The sequence below is a fragment of the Eubalaena glacialis genome, chromosome 14, assembly GCF_028564815.1.
Source record: "Eubalaena glacialis isolate mEubGla1 chromosome 14, mEubGla1.1.hap2.+ XY, whole genome shotgun sequence".
In the NCBI taxonomy this organism is placed as follows: Eukaryota; Metazoa; Chordata; class Mammalia; order Artiodactyla; family Balaenidae; genus Eubalaena; species Eubalaena glacialis.
The window spans coordinates 25907849-25932121 of NC_083729.1; the positions used below are offsets into that span (position 1 = coordinate 25907849).

At 35.7% G+C, this 24273-nt stretch overlaps 1 protein-coding gene across 5 annotated transcripts in view; it reads right to left on the bottom strand.

Moving 5' to 3' along the window:
• The window catches only part of MEMO1 (mediator of cell motility 1), a 132476-nt gene that overhangs the window by 39709 nt on the left and 68494 nt on the right, over positions 1 to 24273 (bottom strand). For 3 of the 5 annotated variants that reach the window (XR_009703718.1, XM_061210538.1, XM_061210537.1), the window contains 3 exons: positions 24118 to 24199; positions 7817 to 7885; positions 686 to 798 (listed from right to left, as the gene is read on the bottom strand). Coding sequence is in view for 4 of the 5 variants with exons in the window: in XM_061210538.1 (XP_061066521.1) it covers positions 686 to 798; positions 7817 to 7885; positions 24118 to 24199 (264 nt within the window). In the remaining variant the exon portion in view is untranslated. Of the gene's footprint in view, positions 1 to 685; positions 799 to 7816; positions 7886 to 24117; positions 24202 to 24273 lie in introns of those variants that run through there. The other 2 variants (XM_061210536.1, XM_061210535.1) reach the window with 2 other exon arrangements.

The window sequence follows — 24273 nt, forward strand, 5'->3', positions numbered from 1 at the left end:
GCAAATTGAGTTCAGATGACAGGAAATTCTGAGTCAAGTGTGGATGATAAGTACATGAGTATTTGTTATAGTAGTCTCTGTATTGTTTGGTATTTTTTAAATTATGTACAAAATGAGACATGATTAAATAAAAACTGTGATTTCTAGAATTCTATTTAAAAATCAAAATAATAGATATGTCTTAAAAATAAAATGCACTTAAGATTTATGTGGCACCCTTCTTGCAGAGTTTCACAACTACGGTCTCAATTTTTTTCCCATAAAAATCATATATGAGGATATAAAGTCATTATCACCATTATCCATTTACGGTGAGGGAACTGTTATACACAGAGGAAGACTAACATGCCCAAAATGTTTCAACAAGTTGTTGTGGGTACCAATTTCTTGTCTCACGGTACAATGAGTACATGGTACTTCCCTGATTATAAATGTAACCACTACACTCCAAAGACTAGCGGATCTGACAGATTTTTGTGGCTGGCAGAAAAACTGTAGTTGTCTTTTAGGCATATGGAAGATTTTCTTTCTTAGTTTTTGTTTTTTGCAGATTAGTTATAACAAATTTTATTTTTACAATTCAAATATTACTATGATATCCATACTTTTAATTGTAAATTAACTTACAATTCCTATTTGTAAAAACTTCAGCTGTTTACAAGCTATAAAATTTCTATATACTTACTCTTTTGGTCAATACGAAGGTCATACAGAGGTGTCCTATATATATCCACACTGGAAAGTGCACATCGAGAAAGGGGCACATGATGAGAAGGCCCAAGGATGAAAATTCTCCGGCTAGGAGGTATACAATAAAAAACACAGAACAATTGCACTTCTACACAAACTTTATTAAATAAAAAGGAAAAAACAAGTAATTTTAAAAAATTACATGTAATATTGTTTTCCTTGATTGAGTTCATTACCTAATGTTATATGCTAAACTGTGTTCTCTTGAAATCATACGTTGAAGTCTCAACCCCTGTACCTCAAAATGGAACCTATTTGGAGATAAGGTCTTTAAAGAGGTGATTAAGTTAAAATGAGGTCATTAGCGTGAGGCCTGAATTCAATATGACTGGCGTCCTTACAAGAAGAGGAAGAGACACCAGGGGTGCACATGCACAGAGAGGTGATCGACCATGTGAAGAGGCATCAGGAAGACAGTCATCTGCAAGCCAAGGAAGAAACCTAAGAAGAAACCAATCCTGCCAAACCTTCATCTTGGACTTTTCCAGCATCTAGAACTGTGAGAAAATAAATTTCCATTGTTTCAGTTGTTTCAAACTACCTAGTTTATGGTAGTTTGTTATGGCAGCACTAGCAAACTAATGTTCCTACCAATGACTTGCTCCTCAGTTAATTAAGTTCAATTCCTTATCTCTATCTTTTTGTTGGAAGGTCTTTAAAAGAACCATGTTTAACACCTGGTAATACTAGTTACTGATTATCTACAGTAAACCAACCGACTATGCTTAAAATCACCTCTGTATTCACAATGGCTAGGATACATAGGGTTTTCAATAGCTGTATTAATTGAATTTTAAACATTTCAGCTATTAAATAAAATCTCAAAATAACAAATTCTAAACTTGCCTACAACATTAATAAAAATATATAAAAGTATAAATTCTAAAAATCCAAAATATCATTACAAAGAAGCATTCTGTTAAAGCTATTTCCACATTTCTTCCATGGCAGAGAAAAAAGGCATCTTATTGAGAAGAACTCTGTGTAATAAGCTTTCTCAGTTCCCATTCAAGTAGAAGTCATTCTCAAAAACAAAGAAACTTAATTATGTGTTATTTGCACTGTAGGCTAAAGAAAAGAACTGGGCTAAACTGTAGCTTAAATCTTTACAATCCTTTTATCTTAACATCAAGAGTAAAATTAACTTATTCTCATTTTATCTCAAACATCTCTACAATCTAAATTCCAAACTCTCCATTTTCGCTGTTTCTCCCAGATTCATATGAACAAAACTTTCCCCACCACACACACACACACACACACACACACACACACACGTTACAGACACAAAAGAACCAAAACTATAAGAAAAAAAGGAATATATGTAAGCTATATACCTAGAAAATTAAGTGCTACTCATTGCTCATCTAATGGACAAAAACACAAAGACTGAGACACAGAGCTATATCTCTTTCACATCAAAAACTTACAGGCCAAGGAATGTGTGCTTTAGCAATATATTTATTTTGACAGAATTCTATTACAGCTAAGAAAATTAACCTATTGTCAGCTATATCTTACTTGCTATATGGGGTGTTGGGGGGAGGGGGTGGATAAGAAAGATGTGGATAAGGAAAAGGTGATTCTCAGTTTAGTCCCAAAATCTCCTGAAGATGTTGCAATCCTCAAGATGTCACTCAGAGCCCACATGTAAGACTTCACTCACAGGCCATTTCTAGTCAGAAACATAATCCCTTTCCTCGCCTCCCCTGCTAATACTCACTTCTTGTCATCATCTCTATGATCAACTCAATAACCATTTAAGAAAAAAAAAAATCAGATCTATAGATTCCTAAATGAACAAAAGATACCACTATGTTCTCGTATCTTAACAGCACATAAATATCACCACATTTTTTAAATTAAAGTTTAATGAGGGACATAGAAAATGGTAAATCTGAGTGCTTAGAAAACTTGCTTAAGGATAGGTATTATATGAATCAAGAATCAAGTAAGAAAAAAAAGCATTTTTATGATTGAGGAATGTATTTCTATGAAAAGAGAGAGAGAGAGAATATTTAAAATCAGAACACTCCTGGGAAATTCAGAATATATAATTAAAATATGAAATGACTTTTAAAAATCAATCTAGGCATAGATATATTTCATAGGTAAGTGTAACAAGGTTCTTCTAACAGTGGCTAAAAGATGAGCGTTACTCCAGAAATAAAGACCCGAGCTCAGCTTCGAAAGCCTAACTGCCTCCTCTAATACGTGACTATTCATCTTGCTTGCCTTTTTGTCAGACCCAACCTAGATGAAAAGATAAAGACTGGTGGGGAAAAGAGGTCCCATCAGTCTGAATTATCCAACTGTGTACCCAAAGGTTGAAACTCATCCAAAAGCAACATAGTGAAGTTCCACATTTAGTTAAGAGAGATAATAGGAAAAAAGAGATTTAGGTCCCATCAATATAAAACCCTTAAAAGTGATATACCCAAAAACAAACCAAAAAAGGCTAGGTATCAATGAAAAGAAGAAAAAAGAAACTGGATATTGAACAAGTAGTAATCTCAGAATGAGTCTCTGTGTTAGCTATATGCTACAAGACAATTAACAGTGTAAATAAAAGATAATGCATTTTCCCCCCTAGATTGCCAGATCCATAAACACCAAGACCATACAAATATTTTGGAGAGAAATGTAATATAGGCATTGGAAGTAATGCCACTTTCGCTCCCTTTAATTAATTACAAAGTTCTTTGTCTTCAAAGAGTAAATTTTAAATATTGGCATATAATCACTGTTGCCATACATGTAAAAGAAACCTTTAATATAAAAAAAATAGAAAAAAATCAGTAGGCATTCTTTCAGAAATAAATGTAGTTCACATATAATAATACCTCCAGAGAATCCACATTTGTGGAGTTACTTACTACGAGGAGTGTAGTCTGTACACCTAACACATGAGTTACCTGAGTGTCTGTTCTCATAAATATTCAATCACTTATACTAAATAATGGAACACAAGTAATTTTTTTAAAGTGTTTCATGGTTAAGTGGAGATATTTTAACTAAAGAATAAAATGTCATGTGGCCCCAAAGAAGATTCCTTTTGGCATTCTTTTTCTGCCCTGCAAGGTTTTCTGAAAGATATGAATCAAAATCAAGTTACTATCTAAGTAACATCCTGGAGTTCCAGTTTTTAATTAAAGTTTTAGTAATAGGAAAAGACTTTGCAACTCTAAATATGGGAAAGAACTTAATTAAATGTATAATTTTTAAAATTCCTTAAACAGCCTGAGTACTCTTTCTAAAACATGAATCAGATCATATCACTTCCCTTCTTAAAAAGTCTTCCAATGGCTTTTCTTGGTCAGAGGATAAAATACAAAATCCTTAAAATGGGTTCTAAAGTCTCATATCAACTGGCCCCTTCTTGTGTTATTCTTCCCCCCTTGGATCTCAGTACTTTATGCACACTGGTCTTGCAGTTCCCTGATGACAAGAATACCTTTGCCTATTTCAAAATTTCTTCACGTGTTAATTGTTTCTTTTGCTTGGCTTAAAAATCATTTCCCCAGAGATGCCTTCTCCAATACCTTACCCACAATATAAATCCAATCACCCTGAATCACAGCAGTTCTCAAAGTATGAACTGTGAATTCACAAGAACCTTTCAAGGAGTCCACAAAATCAAAACTATTTTCATAATAATACAAAGAAGTTATTTGCCTTTTCAACATGTTAACATTTGCACTTGTAGTATAAAAGTAAGACTGCGTATACTGCTGGCTACAATCAAGGTAACGGAATCAAAATGTACTAGTAGTCATGTATTCTTCACCTTCACCCATGCTGTATTTTTTTTTTAAAGCCAGTTTCATTTAATTTCATTAAATTTTGAACTTCGAGTACAGTTTTACAAAAATATTGTGTATGACAAAATGCATTCAATTTGTGGTGATAAACACATAAAGCACTTCTACTAAATACAGAAGTATGTCTCAAGGAAAAAGCATCTGTGTGATTTTGAGTTATGAGCTGAAGTAGACTTTTTTCCACGGAACACAATTTTTACTTCAAAAAATGACTGTAGACAAATTGTGGTTATTCCAACTTAGGTATCTGGCAGAAATTTTTTAGAAAATGAACAAAATGAGCCTGACACTTCAAAGAAAATATTTGACGTATTTGTTGCCAATGATAAAATTGAAACTTTTAAGTGAAAATTAGACTTTTGCAAAAAGCTTCCCAATAATTAAAAATTTTTCTCATGAAATTGATGGTGATAACAAATGTGATTTTTTTTTTTACATCATATGATGAAATGTCAACATTTGAAAGATCTGCATGACTCAATGAACAAATATTTTCCAAATGTTCATGCAAGATGTTACAAAATCATGCAAAGGTAAAAGATCCATTCAAACTTTAAGGACAAAAGATGATCCTGGTTGACATGTAGAGAATGGGAAAGGGAAAGAAGAATGGAAGCTAGTGGTATCAAATTTATCCTTCTCTCTTGGACTGTTATTTTTTCTCTATACTTATTATTCCCAAAAGGATGTTTTCTCTATTTTCTTAAAGAACTATGAAGATATTGCAAATCTCAGGGAGGGCCACTTCCAAGAGAATACAACAAGACTGTCCATGATTATTTTTAACACTGAGACCTTCACACTTATTTATTCAGAATTCAATTACTATATACTAATTATAAAAATAAACTGATCACATCATCATCCATCATTTGCATTTCTTTTCACTGATCTCCTTTATCGTCACCTTCTTAGTCCTTGACTCTCTTCCCTTATTATTTTTTTCCTTTCCATTCTCACTGTCCATCAACTTATTTAACACACAATTTCCACTTATATCAATATAGGCTCTCTATATATTCCTAGGCCAAATTTAATTCAGGGGTACCGTTTTAGCACATATCATCATCAATAAAAGTTCTGCCAAATAGAAAAAGGTTTGGAAAAGGCTGTTATATAAACTAGCCTTGATTATGGCTGGTTTATAGGGCCAGGGTCAAATAAAGGAAGCTTCTGAAAAGCTTTACAATCTAATTTCTATTTTACTCTTATTCATGAAATAAGTTAAAATTATACATTAAATATGTATTATGAAATATTTGTTAAAGATGTGCATCAAAACATCATAAAGGAGGCGGAGCTAAACAAAACCTCATCAATCTGGCAATATTATCATTTTATTTATTATTAAAAACTTACTAAAAAAAATTTTTCGATAAAATGTGTAGAGCACACTACATAAAAACAAAAGAGAGCAGCTTTTTTGCTTTAACAATTTGAACTAATTGCTCATAAAGGAGTAGGCTGTGGGTGAGATTTTCTTTTTAAACTCATGGCTGTTGTGAGTTACTTCTGAACGATTATACTTCATCTCTACTAGTACGGGTCTAACCTAAGAATCAACATTTGACAGAATTAAAATGATCAGTTTCACCTATTCACACAGTGTATGTACAACTGGCAATATAGACTAGAACCTGAGACTGGTTCACATGTAGTGAATTAACTATTTAAATAAAATGTTGGTCAGCAAATCAAGTAATTTGGGTGGCTAATTCCAGCAGAAACTTTTGAAATTTCACAAGTTTCTTATTTTAGAGAGTGGTATACTAAGCTTTTAAAGTTCACAAATTTCTCATTTTAGAGAGTAGTATAAGACTCAGTCTCAATTTGACAGAAAGATTTTTTTAAGCTAATTTCAGAGCTGTCATTAAATTATTAAGAGGTAATATACTTCAAAAACCATATTAAATTCATTGTCAGATTCTAAAATAACTCAGGTACCTTATCCTGTCAATGAGAAATTATTCTTCATTCATTAAACACAACCTAACATGTACAATAAAGAATTTTCAATTATAAAGTGATTAAAATAGAACAAAGGGCTTTGAATTTTTCTTTAAAGTATTCATCTCCAGGTTTTCAAAGAAAATTTTAAAAACCAAAATATTTAACTGTTAATGTTCCTGGACCCAATTCCACTGTGTGCATTCATGTGAGTGGAAGAGGGGGCACACTCAATTCTGACACTACCTTGAGATAGCATCAGATTCCACAGGTTACGGGTTCAGTCCTACAAAAACGTCCCCACACCCACACCCATCCCCCATCTCAGATGCCAGTCGCAAGCCCAGGTTGTCACTTGTGCTTCTGACCAACCAGTTACAGATTGGCGATTCCAACAACCACCTCCTTGAATTTCAATTCAGAGGCCAATCATAAGTCCAGGTTGTTACCTGTACTTCTGACAGACCGGTTACAAATTAGAGGTTTAATTTGCTAGAGCGGCTCACAAAACTCAGAGAAATATTTCACTTACTAGGTCACCAGTTTATTATAAAAAGATATAACTTAGCAACAGCCAGATGGAAGAGGTGCATAGGGCAAGGCAAGGGGAAAGAGCCAGGACCGTCCATGTCCTCTCCAGGTGGGCCACTCTCCCCAAATCTCCATGCGTTCACCAACCTGGAAGCTCTCCGAACCCTGTCCCTTTGGGTTTTTATGGGGGCTTTATTACATAGTCATGATGGCGACTGATTCAACCTCCAGGCTCTCTCCCCTCCCCAGGGGAGGTCAGGGAGTGGGAATGAAAATTCCAACCCTCTAAACACAAGGTTGGTTATCCTGGCAACCAGCCCCATGCTTAGGTGGGGTCTGAAAGTCACCTTATTAACATACAAGAGACACCTTTGCCATTCTCACCACTTAGGAAATTCCAAGGGTTTTGGGAGCTGTGAGCCAGTAACTGTGGAAAAAGACTAAATATATATGTGAAATATATTTTGGTCATCTAAATGACCAAATATATATTTCGTATAAATCACAACACTGTATTAACCTTCTAACACTTCCAGAACTAAACATTTTACCAAACAAAGGGAAGGCAGAAACTAAATGTTCAGATAACGAAAAACAGTATTAAAGCTTTTCATAACCTATATAAGGTATAATCAAATTTATAAAGTCAAATTCTTAATGAAATCAAGAATATAATAAGTATGTAAAACAAATTACTTCAGTGACAAAGCAATTATGATATAATTCCCAGCCACCTAATCAAAATGGTATCTAACTATATTACTTACGTAATAGATGGATCCACTTGTTTGTAAGCATGAGCAGCACAAGACCCACAGTACGTATACCCTGCATGGCTACAAAACAAAAAAATGTTTAACTTAATCATCAGATTCAAAATCAAGTTATTCTGGGGAAAAAAAAACTTTTGAAAGAAATCTAATAATTATGGTAAACATGTGTACAGATTAAAAAGCAATGTATTGATAGATAATGATGCAACTTCTAGAAGGTAACAGGGAACACATCATTGTTCTGTGTTCCACTGTTATTTTATTTTATTTATTTATTTATTTTTGGGGGGGGCCATGCTGCACAGCATGCGGGATCTTAGTTCACCAACCAGGGAACAAACCCATGCCCCCTGCAGTGGAAGCACGGAGTCTTAACCACTGGACCGCCAGGGAAGTCCTCCTGTGTTCCAATTTTAAATGTTAAAAAGTATTTGGTCTGAAAGAAAATTGTATTTGGAAATATTCAAGGCTTATTTGAAGTTGCTAATGTAACATTAATAATATATGAGCTCTTAACATTCCTCTTCAATACCATTAACAGACTATTACATACATAAAAATGATAAGACCAAGTCAAGTCAGAGCAAAACAAATAATCTACAAGAAACAACTCACGTCCCTCTGTGTCTTTAGTGGTAAGAGAATTGACCTGACCTTCTGTCTATTATGCCTTTCATTTTCTCTCCCTACTACTCATCCCATCCTTTTCCTCCTCTGGTCTCAGCTTTACATTGGTTCTCTGATCACCCATACAATGACTTTGTTTCAGAACTTCATTTTTCTTTCTTGACTCAAGCTATGTGAGTCTAGAAATATTTCCCTTAATGCTTACTATTTAGTGTACGGCCAGTAAATGTTTAACAAATGGCTCTGCAGGAAAAAACTGTATACATATGTACATAAGCTTATTATAAGTTTTACTGAAATAAAGAGAGACGTATCACACAACTCACAAACAATGAAAAAATACAAAATACTCTTTACTGCAAATTCAGCTTAGGCAATTGATTGTCCCAGAATGCTTTCACTGATGGTAGCTGAACTCTTTAACCCACAGCCAAGCAATGGCTGCAAATGACAAGAGTGAAATAATGAAGACATATGTCTGAATTTCACTCATTCAACAACGACTTGAATGACTTCTTTGCTTATTAGACAATAGTTTTTCAAATACTGGAAAGCATATTTTTTTCCTCATTTTTTTGTGCTTGTCACAGTGTAAAGGTTACAGACATAACATAATTTTAAGTTTCATCTGCCTTATTAACCTTTCCCCATTACTTTTCTTGAGTATAGACAATCAACAAAAAATAAAGTCCTGATTTATAGCAATCTGTCTATTAATGTGGAGTAAATCATTCCCATCATGGACAATTTCAAGATGCACAGTAAACTGAAAAGACAAAACACAGACTGGGAGAAAATATTTGTAAAGCATATATCTGACAAAGGATTTATATCTAAATATATACAGAAAAAGCATATATCAGATAAAGGATTTATATCTGAATATATAAAGAAATTTCAAAACAACCTAATACTTTAAAAAATATAGGTTAATTGTTTTACAAGACAAAAAGAATTCTGAAGATTGGTTGCACAACAATGTGAATGCACTTAACACTACTATATAAATGGTTAAAGTAGTTAAGATGGTAGATTTTATGTTACTACAATTTTTTAAAATTTTTAAATAGGAAAAGATGTGAACAGATACTTTCATCAAAAAATACACTGGGATGGCAAAAAGCACACAAAAGAAGGCTCTACGTCAGTTAGTCATTAAGGAGAGGCAAATTAAAACTACAATGAGCTACCACTAAACACCCACTAGAATAAGCTAAAATGAAAATGAGCGACCATACCAAACGTGGCAAGGATGTAGAAGTGAAACTCAGTCTGCAGGAAATGTAAAACGGTACAACTACTTTGGAAAATGGTTTGGCAATTTCTTTAAAAAAAAAAAAAAAGCTAAACATACTTCTGCCATAAAACTCCTGCCAGCTATTCCACTCCTAAAATATATATATATATATATATATATTTAAGCATTATGTGCACACAAAGATTTGTACACAAATATTCATCCCATTTTTATTTGCAAGAGCCAAAAACGGAAACAGCCAAATGTCCCTCAAAAGGTGAATGGATAAACAAATTAAAGTATATCCATACAATGAAATAACTCTTCAGCAATAGAAAGGAATGAACTATTGACACACTCAAAATAATTATGGTAAAAAAATAAATATGCTGAGTGAGAGAAGCCAGACAAAAAGAGTTCATACCATATGATTCCATTTAAATACTTCTACAATAAAAAAATTTTTTAAAAGAGTATGTATGTATAAAACTGAGTCACTTGCTGTACAGGAGAGACTGGCACAACACTGTAAATCAACTCTACTTCAATTAAAAATAAAAATAAATAATTCTAGAAAATAAGAACTAATCTATAGTGACAGAAAGTAAATCAGTGGATGTGGGAGGGTGGGAGAAGGGCAGAGAGGGAAAGAAGGGCACAAGGAAACTTCTGAAGATGATGCATATGTTCATTATCTTCATTGTGGTAATGATTTCACAGGTGTATACATATTTCAAACTTATCAAACTGCATACTTTATATGCAGCTGAATGTTAATCACACCCCAGTAAAGCTCTATTTTAAAAATGATACTCTTCTGATATAGACAGAGAAAAAGAGATTCACATAAGTCAATCACAACCATACAAGATAGTAGGGTCCTTAATTAGGAGTAAAGTAATATGGGACATATGCTAGGCACACTGAAATCACTGAGGCTTTATTGGTCAGATTAATGGTAGTCACTCCATCCTTACACCTCTGTCAAGGGAGCCTACAAGTTGCCTGAATATAGCAATATTCTCACAACCCACCCTAATCTTAGCCAGAAGGTAATACAAGTTGTTCTGTGGCTCAGCAAATTCAGTTTTGCTGTCATCCTGTACTGATCTTGATATTCTAGGCTAACCAGGGGCTCTATTTTAACCAGTTATGTCCCCAGTCTTCCAGTCCCCAAGACGCCAATACCAACTACTTCAGATACTTAATACCTGTTCCTCATCTGAACATCACTGGCTCCTGTCAGTTCAGATATGCACTATCTTGCCTGCCCATGCAGACCTTAAAAACCATCTGATCCATCTGGATCCGCCCTGGTCTGTCACAAACCTGAATGACATTCAGATTTTCAACACTGCTTTGCTCTCAGCTGTCACTCACTTCACATCCCTCCACTTCTCAATCCTTACTCTTCTTGAATTTAAAGGCCCTGAACCCCAATCTATACTCCGATCTCTAAATCAACCTGTCTTTGTACTCTTGAGTCTCTCCCAGTTTTACCAACGCTGTTCCTACCCAAGCTCAGTTCTTAAATGCCAGAAAGCCTTCTTAGAAACGTTAGATTCTTGAAGTACAGGGAGGAAAGAAATAGTAAGTAGAAAGGTAAGGGCATGAAGGGAATAAAGCCTGAAGGAAAAACATGAGCAAATGTCCAAGTGTATGATGTAAATGAGAAAATATGAAATTGGCCTGAATGGAACAAGAGAGTAATGTTAAGCCAGAGTCAGACAGAGGAGTCTGGGCTTGATGAAACAAGTTACTGAAAAACTGCTGTATGCTCTTGGAACAGGGGAGTGACAATATGAAACTGTTATCATGTACTGAAAAACACAACCACAAAGGACGTGTTAGAGGCAAGAGGAGTTACATGAAGCTCTCTTGGAAACTGTGGCGTGAGGTAGTAATATCACAGTCTAGGTCTAGAATGGTGTCAGTGCCAGTGGGAAATGAGAAATCAATGTTCTAGGGTCTAGAAAGAAACAGTGACATATCTTAGTGACCAAGTAGGAGGAGGAAGAAGAGGACAGTTATCATGATGGTGATAAATGAGTGCTTACTGCATCTCAGGCACTCTTCTACGTAACTCAAAGCATTACTTTTAATCCTAACAACTCTATGAAATAGGAATTATTATCCTTTTCATTTTATAGATGAAGAAACTAAAGCAGAAAGGTTAAGAAACTTGCTCAAGGTCATACAGATAGTAAGTGGCACTCCAGGATATAAAGCCAGGCAGTAGAGCTCCAGAACCCATTCTTAAGCACCGTAAGAGACCTTTACATAGTTCAAGGAAGAAGGGAAGGAGTCCATGGAGTAGGAAAAGCAACAAGCCTAACAACTGGAAGAATACTTACAGAATCATATATCCTGTAAGACTACAAGGAAGGATGATAGTTTTGAAAACACGATTAACTAAGGTAAACTTGTTTCATAACAAGAACTTAGATTTCATGGTTTCAGTCCTTTTTGAAGCTGAAGGTTTAAAAGTCTGCTTGACCTAAAGACAACATAGTGGCAAAAGGAGAGGAAGATTCTTTTACCTTTTTTAAAATTTTATTTATTTATTTTATACAGCAGGTTTTTATTAGCTATCTATTTTATACATCTTAGTGTATATATGTCAATCGCAATCTCCCAATTCATCCCACCACCACCACCACCCCACCCCCGCTTTCCCCCCATGGTGTCCATACATCTGTTCTCTACATCTCTGTCTCTATTTCTGCCTTGCAAACCAGTTCATCTATACCATTTTTCTATATTCCACAAATATGCGTTAATACACGATATTTCTTTTTCTCTTTCTGACTTCGCTCTGTATGACAGCATCTACGTCCATCCACGTTTCCACAAATGACCCAATTTCGTTCCTTTTTATGGCTGAGTAATATTCCATTGTATATATGTACCACATCTTCTTTATCCATTCGGCTGTCGATACGCATTTAGGTTGCTCCCAATGACTTGGCTACTGTAAACAGTGCTGCAATGAACATTGGGGTGCATGTGAGTTTTCGAATTATGGTTTTCTCTGGGTATATGCCCAGTAGTGGGATTGCTGGGTCATATGGTAATTTTATTTTTACTTTTTTAAGGAACCTCCATACTGTTCTCCATAGTGGCTGTATCAACTTACATACCCACCAACATTGCAAGACGGTTCCCTTTTCTCCACAGCCTCTCCAGCATTTGTTGTTTGTAGATTTTCTGAGGGATGCCCATTCTAACCGGTGTGAGGTGATACCTCACTGTAGTTTTGATTTGCATTTCTCTAATAATTAGTGATGTGGAGCAGCTTTTCAAGTGCCTCTTGGTCATCTGTATGTTTTCTTTGGAGAAATGTCTATTTAGGTCTTCTGCCCATTTTTGGATTGGGGTGTTAGTTGTTTTTAATATTGAGCTGCATGAGCTGTTTATATATTTTTGAGATTAATCCTTTGTCCGTTCATTCGTTTGCAAATATTTTCTCCCATTCTGAGGGTTGTCTTTTCATCTTGTTTATGGTTTCCTTTGCTGTGCAAAAGCTTTGAAGTTTCATTAGGTCCCATTTGTTTATTTTTGTTTTTATTTCCATTACTCTAGGAGGTGGATCAAAAAAGATCTTGCTGTGATTTATGTCAAAGAGTGTTCTTCCTATGTTTTCCTCTAAGAGTTTTATAGTGTCCGGTCTTACATTTAGGTCTTGAATCCATTTTGAGTTTATTTTTGTGTATGGTGTTAGGGAGTATTCTAATTTCATTCTTTTACATGTAGCTGTCCAGTTTTCCCAGCACCACTTATTGAAGAGACTGTCTTTTCTCCATTGTATGTCTTTGCCGCCTTTGTCATAGATTAGTTGACTATAGGTGCGTGGGTTTATCTCTGGGCTTTCTATCTTGTTCCATTGATCTATGTTTCTGTTTTTGTGCCAGTACCATATTGTCTTGATTACTGTAGCTTTGTAGTATAGTCTGAAGTCAGGGAGTCTGATTCCTCCAGCTCCGTGTTTTTCCCTCAAGACTGCTTTGGCTATTCGGGGTCTTTTGTGTCTCCATACAAATTTTAAGATGATTTGTTCTAGTTCCGTAAAAAATGCCATTGGTAATTTGATAGGGATTGCATTGAATCTGTAGATTGCTTTGGGTAGTATAGTCATTTTCGCAATATTGATTCTTCCAATCCAAGAACTTAGTATATCTCTGCATCTGTTGGTATCATCTTTAATTTCTTTCATCAGTGTCTTATAGTTTTCTGCATACAGGTCTTTTGTCTCCCTAGGTAGGTTTATTCCTAGGTATTTTATTCTTTTTGTTGCAATGGTAAATGGGAGTGTTTCCATAATTTCTCTTTCAGATTTTTCATCATTAGCGTATAGGAATGCCAGAGATTTCTGTGCATTAATTTTGTATCCTGCAACTTTACCAAATTCATTGATTAGCTCTAGTAGTTTTCTGGTGGCATTTTTAGGATTCTCTATGTATAGTATCATGTCATCTGCAAACAGTGACAGCTTTACTTCTTCTTTTCCAATTTGTATTCCTTTTATTTCTTTTTCTTCTCTGATTGCCGTGGCTAGGACTTCCAAAACTATGTTGAATAATAGTGGTGAGAGTGGACATCCTTGTCTCGTTCCTGATCTTAGAGGAAATGCTTTCAGTTTTTCACCGTTGAGAATGATGTTTGCTGTGGGTTTGTCGTAGATGGCCTTTATTATGTTGAGGTAGGTTCCCTCTATGCCCACTTTCTGGAGAGTTTTTATCATAAATGGGTGTTGAATTTTGTCAAAAGCTTTTTCTGCATGTATTGAGATGATCAAATGGTTTTTATTCTACAATTTGTTAATATGGTGTATCACATTGATTGATTTGCGTATATTGAAGAATCCTTGCATCCCTGGGATAAATCCCACTTGATCGTGGTGTATGATCCTCTTAATGCGTTGTTGGATTCTGTTAGCTAGTATTTTGTTGAGGATTTTTGCATCTATATTCATCAGTGATATTGGTCTGTAATTTTCTTTTTTTGTAGTATCTTTGTCTGGTTTTGGTATCAGGGTGATGGTGGCCTCACAGAATGAGTTTGGGAGTGTTCTTTCCTCTGCAATTTTTTGGAAGAGTTTGAGAAGGATGGGTGTTAGCTCTTCTCTAAATGTTTGATAGAATTCACCTGTGAAGCCATCTGGTCCTGGACTTTTGTTTGTTAGCAGACTTTTAATCACAGTTTCAATTCCATTACTTGTGATTGGTCTGTTCATATTTTCTGTTTCTTCCTGGTTCAGTCTTGGAAGGTTATACCTTTCTAAGAATTTGTCCATTTCTTCCAGGTTGTCCATTTTATTGGCATAGAGTTGCTTGTAGTAGTCTCTTAGGATGCTTTGTATTTCTGCGGTGTCTGTTGTGACTTCTCCTTTTTCATTTCTAATTTTATTGATTTGAGTCCTCTCCCTCTTTTTCTTGATGAGTCTGGCTAATGGCTTATCAATTTTGTTTATCTTCTCAAAGAACCAGCTTTTAGTTTTATTGATCTTTGCTATTGTTTTCTTTGTTTCTATTTCATTTATTTCCGCTCTGATCTTTATGATTTCTTTCCTTCTGCTAACTTTGGGTTTTGTTTGTTCTTCTTTCTCTAGTTCCTTTAGGTGTAAGGTTAGATTGTTTACTTGAGATTTTGCTTGTTTCTTGAGGTAGGCTTGTATAGCTATAAACTTCCCTCTTAGAACTGCTTTTGCTGCGTCCCATAGGTTTTGGATTGTCATGTTTTCGTTGTCATTTGTCTCTAGGTATTTTTTGTTCTTCTCTTTGATTTCTTCAGTGATCTCTTGGTTATTTAGTAACGTATTGTTTAGCCTCCACGTGTTTGTCTTTTTTACGTTTTTTTCCTTGTAATTTATTTCTAATCTCATAGCGTTGTGGTCGGAAAAGATGCTTGATATGATTTCAGTTTTCTTAAATTTTCCAAGGCTTGATTTGTGACCCAAGATGTGATCTATCCTGGAGAACGATCTGTGCGCACTTGAGAAGAAAGTGTCATCTGCTGTTTTTGGTTGGAATGTCCTATAAATATCAATTAAATGTATCTGGTCTGTTGTGTCATTTAAAGCTTGTGTTTCCTTATTAATTTTCTGTCTGGATGATCTGTCCACTGGTGTAAGTGAGGTGTTAAAAGTCCCCCACTATTATTTTGTTACTGTCTATTTCCTCTTTTATAGCTGTTAGCAGTTGCCTTATGTATTGAGGTGCCTCTATGTTGGGTGAATATATATCTATAACTGTTATATCTTCTTCTTGGATTGATCCCTTGATCATTATGTAGTGTCCTTCCTTGTCTCTTGTAACATTCCTTATTTTAAAGTTTATTTTATCTGATGTGAGTATTGCTACTCCAGCTTTCTTTTGATTTCCATTGGCATGGAATATCTTTCGCCATCCCCTCACTTTCAGTCTGTATGTGTCCCTAGGTCTGAAGTGGGTCTCTTGTAGACAGTGTATATACGGGTCTTGTTTTTGTATCCATTCAGCCAGGCTGTGTCTTTTGGTTGGAGCATTTAATCCATTCACAGTTAAGGTAATTATCGATATGTATGTTCCTATGACCATTTTCTTAATTGTTTTGGGTTTGTTTTTGTAGGTCCTTTTCTTCTCTTGTGTTTCCCACTTAGAGAAGTTCCTTTAGCATTTGTTGTAGAGTTGGATTGGTGGTGCTGAATTCTCCTAGCTTTTGCTTGTCTGTAAAGCTTTTGATTTCTCCATCAAATCTAAATGAGATCCTTGCTGGGTAGAGTAATCTTGGTTGTAGGTTCTTCCCTTTCATCACTTTAAATATATCATGCTACTCCCTTCTGGCTTGTAGAGTTTCTGCTGATAAATCAGCTGTTAACCTTATGGGAGTTCCCTTGTATGTTATTTGTTGTTCTTCCCTTGTTGCCTTCAGTAATTTTTCTTTGTCTTTAATTTTTGTCAATTTGATTACTATGCGTCTCAGCGTGTTTCTCCTTGGGTTTATCCTGCCTGGAACTCTCTGCGCTTCCTGGAGTTGGGTGGCTATTTCCTTTCCCATGTTAGGAAAGTTTTCAACTATAATCTCTTCAAATATTTTCTCGGGTCCTTTCTCTCTCTCTTCTCCTTCTGGGACCCCTATAATGCGAATGTTGGTGTGTTTAATGTCGTCCCAGAAGTCCCTTAGGCTGTCTTCATTTCTTTTCATTCTTTTTTCTTTATTCTGTTCCGTGGCAGTGATTTCCACCATTCTGTCTTCCAGGTCACTTCTATCCGTTCTTCTGCCTGAGTTATTCTGCTATTGATTCCTTCTAGTGTATTTTTCATTTCAGTTATTATATTGTTCACCTCTGTTTGTTTTTTAATTCTTCTAGGTCTTTGTTAAATGTTTCTTGCATCTTCTCGATCTTTGCCTCCATTCTTTTTCCGAAGTCCTGGATCATCTTCACTATTATTATTCTGAATTCTTTTTCTGTAAGGTTGCCTATCTCCACTTCAGTTAGTTGTTCCTCTGGGGTTTTATCTTATTTCTTCATCTGGTACATAGTCCTCTGCCTTTTCATTTTGTCTGTCTTTCTGTGAATGTGGTTATCATTCCACAGGCTGCAGGATTACAGTTCTTCTTGCTTCTGCTGTCTGCCCTTGGATAAGGCTATTTAAGAGGCTTGTGCAAGCTTCCTGATGGGAGGGACTGGTGGTGGGTAGAGCTGGGTGTTGCTCTGGTGGGCAGAACTCAGTAAAACTTTAATGCTTGTCTGCTTGTCTGCTGATGGGTGGGGCTGAGTTCCCTCCCTGTTGGTTGTTTGGCCTGAGGCGACCCAGCACTGGAGCCTACAGGCTCTTGGCGGGGGCTAATGGTGGACTCTGGGAGGCCTCACGCCAAGGAGTACTTCCCAGAACTTCTGCTGTCAGTGTCCTTGTCCCCACGGTGAGCCACAGCTGCCCCCTGCCTCTGCAGGAGACCCTCCAGCACTAGCAGGTAGGTCTGGTTCAGTCTCCCCTGGGGTCACTGCTCCTTCCCCCTGGGTCCTGATACGCACACTACTTTGTGTGTGCCCTCCAAGAGTGGAGTCTCTGTTTCCCCCAGTCCTGTCAAAGTCCTGCAATCAAATCCCACTAGCCTTCAAAGTCTGAGTCTCTGGGAATTCCTCCTCCCGTTGCCAGACCCCCAGGTTAGGAAGCCTGACCTGGGGGTCAGAACCTTCACTCCAGTGGGTGGACTTCTGTGGTATAAGTGTTCTCCAGTTTGTGAGTCACCCACCCAGCAGTTATGGGATTTGATTTTATTGTGATTGCGCCCCTCCTACCATCTCATTGTGGCTTCTCCTTTGTCTCTGGATGTGGGGTATCTTTTTTGGTGAGTTCCAGTGTCTTCCTGTTGATGATTATTCAGCAGTTAGTTGTGATTCCTGTGCTCTCACAAGAGGGAGTGAGCGCACATCCTTCTACTACTCTGCCGTCTTGAACCAATCTCCCAAGGACAGGGAGATTCTTAACTTAGATAGAGAATACACTGCAGTGTATCTATTTTTTGATCATTAAGTATACCCCATACTCACTTATCCCCCACAGTGAGGAACCCTACCTCATGAAAGGACCAAGGTCACAGTCAAAGAAGAGAATCTGTAATACTTTCCTTTACCCTGGCCCAGATGTATGGTAATGAATAAAGCCATAGTAATAATCATCAACTCTCACCACTAATTCTCTGTTCCTACACCCTGCTCTTGCTAACAGAATCTATAACTCTACATGTATGTGGAAACAGGTTCCAGTAAGGAATCACTCACAATAAAGGAGGCTTCGCTAAGGGAATGGCTACATTTTTTTCTTTAGTCGTTCTGCATAACAGCCAGAAGAGCAATGAAAATTTGAGCTCTACAGATATTTGAATATGCATCATAAAAGTGTGTCCAAGTCAGTCTTTTTAAAGTTCTTAAAACTTTTAATACAAAGTTATCCCTGCTAGCTGTTACAGGTAACTCTGATTCTCAATGTAACTTCTCATGAAAACAAATACAAAATTATACTATTATTAGATCTATAATTTGTCATCAGGCTAAAACCACACCTCTAAAAACTGATCTTTCTTTTAACGTAGAGTACTTTTGCTTCTTCCTTTACACCTACGCAGCAGACCCTTTGCATCAGCAAGTTCAGCTCCTAACCTACCAGAATTTCTGTGCCCCTCAGAGAGCTGCAATTAAATGAGGATGCAAGGTCACTGTCCACAATCATTCACTAGTTAAGTGACAGTTTCCCATACAGCAACCTTGCAGTGTGGTATAATTTAAATTCCTACCTCAGGAAAATTACTAATCACTACATCACATGGACTTTCACTTATATCAACTATGAATGCCAAGAGTCTACTAAACATTCTATGAGAGGCTTTTCATCAAAGTGGATATAGGGAATAATAAAAGAACACTTACTTGAATTCAACAAAGTCAGATTTCCATAGTCCTAATTCTACTGAATAGCAGGAAAAATGCAAAATAAAAGACTGCCCTAGATGAAATGAGAAGATTGGACCAGATGAAATGAGATCTCCTCCAGCAATAAGCAAAGTTTGTAACCTTAAGTTAAGATATGATCTACAAACCTAGAAACTAAATTTAAAAAACACCTGTAAACGTACAGGATCAACCTGAATGACAACTGGCCCCAAACGGTTTACAGAAGCAGCAACCTCCATCTCAACTTTATTTTGCTGCACCTAGCCTTTTATTCTTTTCTTTCACAGGCACTGCTCAATGGCCCTAAAGATTCCTGCTTCAATAAAAAAATCAGTAAATGATTATATCCAAAAAATATCCAGGTAAAACAGTCATTATTTAGAATATTTTATTTTTACAAATGGAATCTCACAAACATTAAGTAAACAATATAATGAGCTAAAAAGTCAAGTAAGAATAAACTAACCACAATGTTGCATATTTAGGGTTTTTTTTTACTGCTAGAGTATATATGATTTGAGATATTGCCATGAATAACCTACCAGTCCTTCTTAATCTTAACAAGACTGGGAAAGTCTTGATGGTTTCTACCAGATTTAGCTCAAACTCCATGCTAATGCGAGGAGCCTGTCTTCTGGCCTATCATTCACACAGGGCACATCTGCTTTCACTATGTGAAAGGAAACGAGACAGAACCAAAACAAAGCCAAACACACAAGACAACACAGAACGCACTATGAGACTGTTTAGAAGATTGTTTGTTAACATTAACAAGGACTGCAAATCTCCAGTAACTTAAATTAACTAGATAATTTATGAAGATTCATTGTCTCATGACATGCACTGGTAGAGCTCTACAGGTATGCTTCACTATATACAACCTGGTCTTCTATATAAATGTTTCTTAGTTTTTAAATTTTTCAAACAGGTTTTTATACTAAAGGTATAATGTACACAGTAAAAAAGTCAAACCGTAAAAAAAGGTACACAATGAAAAGTGAAAGTATCCTTTATTCCATACTATTCCTACTAGGTTAACCACTAAGAAATCAAATTCTGCTTTAAATGTATGGTCTTCAATATTCATTGTCTGTGCTTGACAGTAAAAAATAATTTCATCATGTAAATTAAGCCCCTTCCACAATTATCTGCTTATATTTTTATATTCAATAAGATGTTTCTTAAGTGATGCATACCTGTACAGCTCCATTCTAAGAGTTGCTGAGTTATTCCTGAATACTGCAAGATAAACAACAATTTTGGCATCAAGGTATCTGGCAGTCATGGTAAGAAGGCTTCTGGAACTCCTAGTTCATGAGATCATTTCAATATATATCCCAGGGCCACATACTGTCTCCTGTGCCTCAATATAAGTAAGATAGTTCCAAATGCAACCAAAGGATATTTTTTAGTCAAATTAAATTCTTTTGAATCCCTCTCCCAAATGTGCCTGGTTATGTTATATAGATTAGAATTCATTAAAATTGATCAACAGTTGGTTTATGGGTCAATATTTAATCATTTAATAATGTCAACAATAAATGACATTATTCTATTTAATCTACATCCATATAAAAATAAGCAAACTGTCTAAGCATTTTCAAAAGTGTGCTATCTAGGTTCTGAGTTTGTTTTTTTAAGGTTCCCCTTGTATGATTTATTCCTATGAAGGCAAAATCTAAGAAAAGGTGGTCCCAGAGAGCTAGAATTTATAAAATTTTAAAAGTATGTTTTTGATTTGAAATAAAAGTAGAAATCTTAAAATTTTAAGTTGTCTAATTACTATATAAGCTCGTTCTTACAAAGACCCTTTTGTGCCTATAGAACAAGAAAATATTTGTTGTTGCTTTTCTACCTTAAAAAAAAAAAAAGGTAACTCTGGAAAGGAAAATATAATAAGATGGAAACCATATAATAAGATGAACTTGACTATATTTAAAGTTTTCATATATTAACAAAGTAGAAATTGCCTATACATACATAAATGTAACTACAAAGTCACTATATAGCAGAAACATGCACACCAAAGCCAAAACTATTTTCAAATATTCATTTTAAAACCTAAGGTAACTTGGAAATCTTTTACAAATTAATATATTTGTAACGTAGACTCAAAACATTTCATTTCCCAGGGCATTTCCAAACATTTCAGTTTAAAACTAACTACAAGAAGCAAACAAGTCTAACTACTTTTTCATGAATAACTAACCTCATTTTAATTTTATGTTGATTCAGCTCAGCTCCCACATTTAGAGTAAGTTTTAACTAGGAAGGTAGTATACCATAATAGTCAAATACCAGCAAAGTAATGGGAATGACAATAGAACATATCTCATGAGATGCTATAAAGAGATGATTACTAATCCACTGTTTCTCACCCAACCAAGGATCTCACTTACACAAACTTCCCAACTTATCCTTGCATCAACTTTTCTTTCTCTACTGGATCATGTCATCAACATTATAAACACTTTAATATCTCCCACCTTAAATAAAAATTCTCCCCGACACCATATTCCCATTGCCCGATTTCCTTGATTTATAGCAAAATTTCTCAAAAAAACTATCTATACTCACTGTCTTCATTTCCCTCCTTGATTCTTTCTTGAACCCACTCCAACTGTGCTTTCATCCCCACCGCCCCATAGAAATTGTCCTTATTAAAATAACCAGCAATCTCCACAGTATCCAATTATCAATTATCAATCCTCATCTTATTTGACCTCTTGGCAGAATTTGACACACCTGATCATCTTTTCCTCCCTGACACATTTTCATCCTTTTGTCTCCCAGAGACTTCACTCACTCTTGGTTTTCCTCCTTCCCCACTGGTCCTCCTTCAAAATCTCCTTTGCAAATACTCATCTTCATCGTGACCTCTAAATTAAGCTGGCTTGCCTAAGGGCTTAGTCTTTGAACCTCTTCTCTTCTCTATTTTACTCCCGAGGCAACCATGTCTGATTAAAGTTACACACTTAGCTGTGTTAAGTGTGATATGCCAACACAGCCTAGCCCTTCTTCCCTGTACTCCAGATTCATATATCTAGCTGCCTTACTTGGATATCTAATAGGTATCTCCACATTAACACAGGCAGAATAAAATTTAGATTTTATATAAACACTTCAAATTCCACTCCCCACCTCCACCCTAGTTTTCTCCTTTAATTAGTACAAACCCCAATTCCATCCTTCCAATTTCACAAGCCCAAACTTAAGAGTCATCCTTGACTTGTTCTATTTTATTGGTCCTGCCTTCCAAATATCCAGAATATACAGCTTCTCATCACCTCCACCTCTAGCTCCCAGCCAAAGGCATTATGTCATCTCTTTTCTGTACTATAGTAATAAGCCTCCTAAATTGGACTCCTTGCCCCCACAAAACAGAAAGTTCATACAGCAGCAAGAATAATCCTTTCCAAACCTAAGTCAGATCATGTCACTTTGCTGCTCAAAACTTCTCATTACTTGCCATATCACTTGGAATAAAAACCAAAGTTTTTATGTTCTCCTACAAAGCCTCCCTACAATCTAGCCCCCGCTGCCTACCTCATCCACTACTCTTCCCCACACACACACCACTCCAGCTACACTGGCCTTGCTTTTCCTCAAACACATTAAGCGTATCCTGCCCCAGAGCCTTTGTCCTTGCTTCGTCCTCAACCTGAAACCCTTTTTCCCTGGGCATCTGCATAACTTCTCTCTCACATCATTTAGACTCAATTGTTACCTTATGAGGAAGACCTTTTCTTACTATCCTATCTAAACCAGCAACTCCCTACCCATACTGTCACTCTCAATCTTCTTATCTGCTTTATTTTTCTTAGCACCCATCAGCACCTGACACAGAATATAATTATTTATTTACTGTCTGTCTTCCCCAAATACTAAAAGGCAAGCATCATGAGAGTAGTGATTTTGTTTTATTCAAAAAGCAGCACAAAGAAGAGTATCTGGCATTTAGCCTGGTAGATATTTGCTGAATAACAAAATAAGTAATAGCAAGTCATTATGCTAAAAGTTTTATAAAGATTAGCTCATTTAATCTTTGGAAAAACTATATGAAAGTAATACTATTATTCCAATTTTACCAAGGAGACAAAGGCACAAGAGATTAAATAACTTATATGTCACACAGTTGGTAAGTAGTATAGTTAGCTTCCTGAATCTTTTAAACGAGATGAAGTTAGACCATACAAATGGAGTATTTAACAAAAAGTTTGGCACAAAAAATACATAACATTTATGGAATACTTATTATGTGCCAAACATTAATGTAAGCTTTTTATGTGTATTTACTCATTTAATTCTCATATTGTTTAATAAGTGGTTGCTATTATTTTTACTATTTACTATTTATCAAGGTACCAACCTGAACTCAACAGAAGTCACATAAAAGATGCTGCTGTGACAGAAATAGCACAAACTCCAACATTTATCAAATCAAAATTAACTGAATTCACATCATACACAGACACATAGTTAACTGTATGTTTGCTAGCCTGTAGTTCTCAAAAAGCCCTCTAACATAGACGAAACAGTGACAGATTTTCTTCATTAAAAAAAAAAAATCCACCCCTCCCCTAAAAATCTGGCTGCTACTCCATACTGCACCATATTATGTTTAATCCATTTTTTATTATAAGTTTAAAATTATGTGATTAAAGTAGATCTTTTCAATGTTTAAAACAGAACTTATTCATTTGTACCAAATACTACTGAAATCACCAAGTTTATCTAATGTAAACAACTCTCTGTTTTAAAAGCCAGTTTTATTACCAAAAGTAAATTTTGGTATTTCTGCATCTGAGAAAATAAAGTAGCCAATTCCTTTATCCTTGAGTTAAAGTGAAAGCCACAGGAATCATGAAATTTAGTGAATATAACTTCTTCAGTTCAACACAGCATTTGATTTTTAATTTTTAATTCAATCCGTAGATACTCATTCTTTATTAATAATTAACATATGAAAGATTCTGGGTAAAGACCCTTAAAACTTACGGTGCAATAATGGCTCTAGCAGGTCTTTTTGTGGACTGTACTTGTGAAAGCCAACCTTCTAGCTGTGCATTCAGTTGCGGTCCTATAAAAAGAGAAAGAGAGAAACAGGAGTGAGCAAAGCAATACAGTACTAATAATCATACATGACACAAAGTC